At 38.5% G+C, this 8,506-nt stretch overlaps 1 protein-coding gene across 2 annotated transcripts in view; it reads left to right on the forward strand.

Annotated features, from left to right (window-relative positions):
- The window catches only part of LOC106880971 (putative amine oxidase [copper-containing]), a 70,266-nt gene that overhangs the window by 50,043 nt on the left and 11,717 nt on the right, over positions 1 to 8,506 (forward strand). For both annotated transcript variants that reach the window (XM_052973289.1, XM_052973288.1), the window contains one exon: positions 5,131 to 7,194. In XM_052973289.1, coding sequence (XP_052829249.1) covers positions 5,131 to 7,194 — 2,064 coding nt within the window. The remainder of the gene's footprint in view (positions 1 to 5,130; positions 7,195 to 8,506) is intronic.

Raw genomic sequence — 8,506 nt, forward strand, 5'->3', positions numbered from 1 at the left:
TATTGAGCTAAAACACCTAAAGCTCCACGAGGCTCCGGCAGGGTATGGTGGTGAACCCTGCTGTACTCTTTCACCACAACTCTCTCTCACTCTTACTTCCTGTTTCTGTTGTGCCTGTAATTCAAAGGGTCAGCCTTGTCACACTGTGTCACGCTGAATATCCCCGAGAACTACGTTAATGGTACACGTGCACTGTGGAGTGCTCAGCCACTTGCACGTTTATTTCACGAGCAGGCTGTTCCGTTGATCGAATTAACTGGAACCCTCGACGTCGTAAGCGACGGAGTGCCAACAACAACAGTGAAGACAGGGCTCCTGCGATTCCGAGAGCGATGCCGTCAGAAACATTAATTTGGTTAAAGCTACCCACAGTCGGAAGGTCAAAATCAATAAAGTCTTGAGAATGACCCAAAGTACCATCGAGATGATCTTAACGCTAGATTCAACGGAAAAAGTTTATTTGAACTAAACAGCTGTGAAGATGAATGAAGGTTGTAACAGTCCCATCGTCTTTGGTTTGTTATTGGATTTAATTCGTACCGATCTGTGAAGCATAGTGTGCAGTACGCGTTCGAGTGTGAAGTTCTCGTTTAATATATACATGTAGAAGTTTATTCGTTCTGTAATTCAGCACATGCTCTTTTGGTGATCGCTGAAAAGAAACAGAATTAACCAAATAACAGCTGGAAGCAGCAGCTAGTCAAGAATCGGCATGAAGGTTTTGCGAATCTGTATATAGATCCAATCTCACTTGACTTTGTGAGTGTGTACTTCTGGCACTCCGTCTGTTACGACGACGACGACAGTTCCAGTTGATGCTATCAACGGAACAGCCTGCTCGTAAATTTAACGCGCATGTGGCTGAGCACTCCACAGACACCGCGTACCCTTAACGCAGTTCTCAGGGATATTCAACAAGACACAGAATGTGGCAAAGCTCGCCTTTTGAAATACAGAAACTACTCATTTTTGCCAAATGACCAGACTGGAGCAACGCGAAATAAAGTGGATATCGAACTCACGACCTTAAAATCGTGAGCCGAATATACTAACCACTAAAACACGCGCCTTCATTCTATACTTCTAGTTACTATATTAAATCTGTAAACTGGTGAGCCTGATCCTAATCTTTCCCAGTGCGCTGAATTTATCAACAAACTCTAGAATTTTCCAGTAGTTGCATTGGAACGCAGTATCTTAAGCTAACAAAATACTCAAGTTTATAGTGCTACTACTGCTAACATTGTTGAATTTATTGTTAGTGCTGTTTTTTTATATATATATATACTCCATAAGTCAGGTGCTCTGGGCTATTTGAGAATTAAGTCTCTCATGTATAGACAAATTGTATCAAAATACGAACTACAAAACTTTTGATTTACTATTGTTCTTAATACCCACGATGGCTTTGATAAAGCATATACATAATCAGAGTGTGCCAGCCACAACCATCCCATCTTATTTGTTGACAATTTATTCAGGAGTACATCGTCCACTGTGCCATTCCCTTTTTATATTAGTAAAGTGTGCTTTGAATGGAATATAGTTGCTATTTCTGGTGTTTCCTAGTTGCCTCGAACGACATCTTGAAAATGATTGCTATGATGCCTTATTCATTCGGCCCTCCTCATTCTCTTAATATTGTAAAACAGGAACTGTTATGACCAATTTAATAGTTTTGATATAGACCGCATGACAATTTCTGTTGCCTTCAATTGCTTTTTACCACTGGGCTACAATGGTTACTAAGTCACAGTGTGCTGACTAAGTTTCTGTAAATGTCATATGTCTAAATAACGGCAGACAGTATTATAAATAGCGAAGAAAATGTGGGGTTTATGTACAACAGATAAGATAGAGGGGAGAAGGAATTTATATTTACACGTGACACTAAAATAACAATCAAACATTTCACTCTAAAACAGGGCTGAAAAAACTGTCTCACCACTGCACTTGATGTTGTTCAGCTGTAAACTGCCGGCCGTATTTATTCAACATCATGAAGTGAGGTTTTGATTGTGCTGGAGCAGGCTGCAGCTGTAGGCACAGTGAGCGCTATCAACTTCTCATATACTACCGAAAGTAAACAAACCAACGGTACACCCTATACATGGTCGCTTGCACGGCTAGAATTAACAGTGGAATCCCTCTCAGATTATACCATAATCTTTTTCAAAGAAAGATTCATCGCGTAAAGTAGTCCTCCTTTGAGTGTACCTTAAAAAAGACAAGATTTTGAAGGATGAGACACTTTGAGTTATCCGTTTACTCGATCAAACCTTCCCTAAGCCACCACACTTGTTGCAGAGGGGATTTTGTAGTTAAGAAGTTAGTTTCATTACTACGGAATTTCCCGTTCAATCTCACTGCGCGACACCTTTGACATGTATATTCCACCGTAGCCTCGGATCTACTACAGCAGTGTGCATATCAATCGGGTTGATAGAAACTGTGTGGAAGGAATCTTGTTCCTTTTTTTTTGGGTGGTTAACTCTGTTTAATACTATCTTCTAAACTGTGGATACCTTTAACATAGTCAAATTCCGTTGCAAACAATCGAGTCAAGTGTCGGCTCTTAAAAGATTTCTTTTAATTAATTGTGTTTAATTACATCGCCTGTAATTTTATCACAAGTTAAACGCCTGAAAAGCCAAATACTTGTCGGTAAATTCATCGTTTTGCTTTTATATCTACAGAGTGAATGTATCCCTCTTGATTAATAAAATAACTAAACTAATTAATTAAACGACAAAAAAATCCATCCTACTAACTGGAAATATTTTAAAATCTTGAAAAGGCGCAATGAAGAATTGCAAAATGAACAAATATATAAAAAGAAAGTTAATAGAACAAAAATTTAAGACATTATGAATGCATACCAGCATTTGCGAAATACAGGATTAGTTAAGAGTTTCTTTCTCCTCATTTGTCTTTTTTAGAATGGTTTTTCTTTCTCTAGCTTAAAATAATCCTCTAATAACACTTTTCTTGAATTTTGTTTTAAAAATAAACTTGGAATGCTTTCAGGTAACGACGCGTATTTTGAAAATCTTTGATTATCCTTTATTTGAAGAATGGAATCTTTCCCGAAATATTTTCATTAAACAATCTATGTAACGTACTACAATATATTTTCTCTTTGTTTTTGTTTACCAAGATCTCTTTACAAAATTTGCCTAATTTCTCACTTGAATTGCTGAAAGGCTTTTTCAAACATTTAAATCATTTGCACACATTACAAGGTTTCAAGTAAATTATAATACACATTTAGACTTCGATTTGTTTTTCATCTATATATTTTGAATACATTTCACATCAATAATTTTTCGTATTTGAATTTATTCTTCTTTGATAAGAAATACGACGTACTTAATCTGTCAATAAAACTTTAAATAAATAAATAATGTTTAATGACGCATTTACTCAACGAATAAAAGTTTTCAAAATGTTAACTGGTGTAATTATTCTGACGATAAAATCTTTAAGTAATTTAGCAACCATTTTACGATTAAAAAAAGAAGCTTGCAAATTTATCGCCGACCTATTAGGCACAATATGTAAATTATCTTACGATAAAACTACAGGCTATGTATGTTACTGCTATGAACTTTTCGGACACCGTTCGTCTAAAAATAAGTTCACAGGCGCTCTTCTCTTCTGAGTAAGTCACTTAAAAAAGGCACCGTATGTAAAACAGTATGAACATTCATAAAATTAATTGTAATAAAATTTCAGAAAGACTATTTACGTACAATTGACGTCCTGTATCACTATAAACTTGGCATAGCGAAGGTTTCTGCTCGGTGGTTGCCACGTCTTCTGGGCTGATCAGGTCACGGGAAAATCTGACATTGTTTGAGGCAGATCCAACTGTTTTCTTGGACGGTTTTCTAAGCCAAGATGAATGTTGTCTTCAACTCTTTGAGCTAGAAACAAAGAGGTAATCCTTGAAGTGGAAACGCCCTCTCCTCACCTGCTCCAAAGAACTCCAAGGTCGTTTCATCTGCAGGGACGGTGATTTGTGGGGGTGCAAAAGGCATTGTGTTCATTGCCTATCTCCAAAAGGGCCACGCCATCAATGGAGAGTACTATGCCAACTTACAGAGGCATTTACGAAAGGCTATCAAGACCAAACGCTAAGAAAAACGGACGAAAGGGATCTTGTTTCGTTAGGACAATGCTTCAGCACACAAACCATTGGTTTCAATGACTGCTGTCCATAACTGTGGATTCGAACTGGTTGAACATCGACCCTATTCTCCTGATTCGGCTGCATCTGACTATCATCTATTCCCCGATATGAAAAGACACTTGGCTGGGAATAAGTGTCGCTGTGAGAATGAAGTCATATTTGCTGTTGACTTTTTTGGCCAACAGGGTGAAAGCTTCCTCACCAACGGAATCCAAGCACTTCAACATCAATGGAAGAAGTGTATAGACAGACAGGCAGACTGACAGACAGACAGACAGACAGACAGGAGGTGCACGGCTTAGTGATTGCATAAATTCTGTGTTGGCACTCCGTCGCTTACGACGTGGAGGGTTCCAGCTGATCCGATCAACGGAACAGCCTGCTCGTGAAATTAACGTGCAAGTGGCTGAGCACTCCACAGACACGTGTACCCTTAATGTAGTTCTCGGGGATATTCAGCATGACACAGTGTGACAAGGCTGACCCTTTGAAATACAGGTACAACAGAAACAGGAAGTAAGAGTGAGAGAAAGTTGTATTGAAAGAGTACAGCAGGGTGCACCACCATCCCCTGCCGGAGCCTCGTGGTGCTTTTAGGTGATTTCGCTCATTAAACACTCACAACGCCCGGTCTGGGAATCGAAACCGCGATCCTATGACCGCGAGTCCGCTGCCCTAACCACTGGGCCATTACGCCTCCACGATTGCATAAATTACAAAGAGAATAAAATACAATATTTAATGTGAAAGACGCAGCCAAATGACAGAAAGTGATTAAATGCTAAATAGTATTTAGTTTCTTTTATTTCGGAGTTCAAATCTTGTCCAAGTTGACTTTAAATCGGTTATCCCCTATATTCTATAAATTTGTGATATACTACCAACTCAATTCCACACTATATTCTTGAATAACGTAATTTTTTTTTGTTGTTTTTCAGATGACGGAAAAAGAATGCAATTGGAAACTATGCGGTTCTGTGTTCTTTATTTTCACACTTGGTCTAATTGTAGGCTTTGTGACTTTTTCAATTCTGTCAGTGATCGAGTTAAAGCGATTACGTGCTGAAGTGTGTAACGAAGGTCTTGCCAGTTATATAATCGCTAATCCAGAGAAACCTGTAATATTTGCGGATTTATCACCCAAAGAAATACGTTCAGTATTCGATTACATTAAAAACCAGTCTGATTTAAATATCGTACATCCAGAAAAAGTTAACAGTATTAATGTTAGTTACGTGAATAATATTGAATTAATGTTACCCAAGAAATCTGAAGTTGTTGCTTATTTAGAAGGTAGGGCTGAACAGCCGCAAAGAAACGCTAAAGTTGTTATCTTTCGTGGAGACAAAAGAAAGCCTGTTGTTGAGGAGTATAATGTCGGCCCACTACCTGAGCCGACACAGCATACCTTACAAACAACAATCCCATTTTCTTTTAGACCTGCTAGCGAGACAGAGTGGTTCATTGAAAACGACCGATTTATTCAAAAATTAGAACGAGATTTGGGTAGAATAATGAGAGAAAGTTACGGTTCTTCCTTGTTAAACTGTGGAGACCGATGCTTGACATTCTATTTGGCAACACCTGTTTCTTCCGCCATTACTAGAACCGAAGAAAGACTGAAGTGGATCATGCTTTCCTATCAGATGGAATATTCTTCTCTGTATCCTTTGGACATGAATATTTTATTGGATTTAACAGGGAACGATCCGATGGATTTCTCGATAAGGGCAATTTGGTACGAAGGACAACTGTTCAAAACTATCACTGAATTTGTTGACCGTTATCAAAACGATCCATCTGTTAAAAAAGTGCGGAGGAAATTTCCGGTTAAGAATGGAAACTTATTTTCTACAGCAAATTTACGAGGCGAAACCTTTCCAACTACAGGTCAACGCCGTGTTTACCAAACAGAGCCAGACGGTAAAAGGTACCGGGTTGTTGGATCAGAAATTGAATATATGAAATGGAAATTTATCTATAGACTATCCCCAGTTACCGGGCCTCAATTATTTAATATACGCTATCAGGAAGAACGAATTATCTATGAACTTAGTCTCCAAGAAGTAGCTGTCCATTATTCAGGACAAAATCCAGGAACAATGCTTGCTAATTATTATGATAGCTTTGCTATGTACGGCAAAGCAAATAACGGTCTGATACCAGGTGCCGATTGCCCAGAACATTCTTTGATGATCCCAACTTACTATTTTTCTCAACGAAGTAAAGACATAGTTGAAAAGAACCAATTTTCAATCTGTGTTTTCGAACAAAACACTGGGATTCCTCTGCGACGTCACCATTCTTCAACAAAACAATCAGGAAGATTCTATACAGGAATGATGGATGATGTTTTGGTCTTTCGAACAATCACAACTGTGATCAACCGCGATTATATTTTTGACTTTGTTTTCCACCAGAACGGAGCAGTGGAAGTTCGCAGCATTCCCACAGGTTATATAATGGGGACCTACCCTAAAAACGATGAAAAACGTTACGGTAGTCACCTCCATAAACACTTACACGGAAATATTCACCAGTATTTATTCAATTACCGAATTGATATAGACATCAAAGGGATCAAAAATCGATTTGAAATGTTAAATATTGAAGGTGATAAAACTGAGAACCGAAAATGGGGAGGTGAAAAATATTATTATCAAAATAAATTTAGGAGAAAACTTGTTTCTACAGAAAAGGAGGCTGCGTACAAATTTGACTTTTCTAAACCGAAATATTTAGTCTTTAGCAACGACAAATTTAGAACCGAACAAGGTATTCCTAGATCATATAGAATCCAAATTAATTCAATGAGCAAAGAATTATTACCCCTTGATCGCAGCACGGAACGAAGTCGATCCTGGAGTCGATACCAATTAGCAGTAACTGTCCATAAAGACAATGAGACTCGAAGCAGTTCTGAATATGTAACGTATGATGGCCTGAACCCACTTGTTGACTTTCAGAAATATATGGATGATGACGAGAGCATTGTTGATCAGGTAAGAATCTTCTTTCGATAGTAGGTAACTTACAAGATAAGCCGAGGTCTAATCAAACCCAAATATATCCACATTTGTTGCTGTTTTACTGAACATTACACTGATTACATACAGCATTCTTTATTAAATAAATTTTGATTAATTAAAATTTCAAGGTGGCGAGCTGGTAAAATGCTTGGAGGTATTTCCCTCCCACAAATTTGAGGCCTTGTGATTCCAGTAGAAAGGATTATTATTATCATTATTATTATTACTATTATTCAGTAGTTTTATTCTTATAACGTGCTTTCACTTCACTACCGAGCGCAGCTCTGTGTGCCTTGGGTATGGAGCCAGTGCATGCCATCAAAGTGACACTGGGTTAAAATATACAAAGCCCAGTATACCCATTGTGGAGGAGCGTGGCTTAGTGGTTAGGGTGTCAGCATCATGATCGTAAGATTGTGGTTTCGATTCCTGGACCGGGCGGCGCGTTGTGTTCTTGAGCAAAACACTTCATTTCACGTTGCTCCAGTCCACTCAGGAAACCGGGCCCATGAGCCTGGCTTGGCTTTAAAAGGGCACATAAAAAAATAAAGTATACCAACCATGAGTACCCGTGTGATAAGGGTACACCAGGCACATGCATCACAACCATATGTGCACGACATGGTGTTTTCATATGAAAATAAACATCGCATGAGCTTCCAGGTGGGGCCCAGTTTCTTCAGGTTGAGTAGCCCATCCTGCTGAAAAGGTCCCTGAATAAGGTTTGTTTAAGTATGTTACCAGAGGTAAATTATCCAAACTCCAAATAATTCCTCTCAACACATGGCTATGATGCTGTGCCACTACTTCTGCTCATGATCAGAGATGCAGATATCCTCAGCCTCAAAGTGACATGCTCAAATGGTTATGGTGAAACAACTGACAAGCAAATCTGTGGTATTGAGCGGAATATTTGTTGTAGCCCATCTTTTATGTATGATTATTATTATTATTGAGTGAGAGAGCAGTGCATGCCATCAAAGTGACACTGGGGTAAAATATACGAAGCCCATTATACCCATCATGACTACCCGTCTGATAAGGGTACACCAGGCACATGCATCACAACCATATGTACGCGACATGATGATCTCATATCAAGATAAACAGCGCATGATCTCGCAGGTGAGGCCCAGTTAGAATTTTCTCCAGGTCGAGTAGTCCATCCCGCTCAAAAGGTCCCTTATTATTATTATTATTATTATTATTATTATTATTATTATTATTATTATTATTATTATTATTATTATTATTTTCAAGGCCGCGAGCTAGCAGAATCGTCAGC

The sequence above is a fragment of the Octopus bimaculoides genome, chromosome 15, assembly GCF_001194135.2.
Source record: "Octopus bimaculoides isolate UCB-OBI-ISO-001 chromosome 15, ASM119413v2, whole genome shotgun sequence".
NCBI classification, from domain to species: domain Eukaryota; kingdom Metazoa; phylum Mollusca; class Cephalopoda; order Octopoda; family Octopodidae; genus Octopus; species Octopus bimaculoides.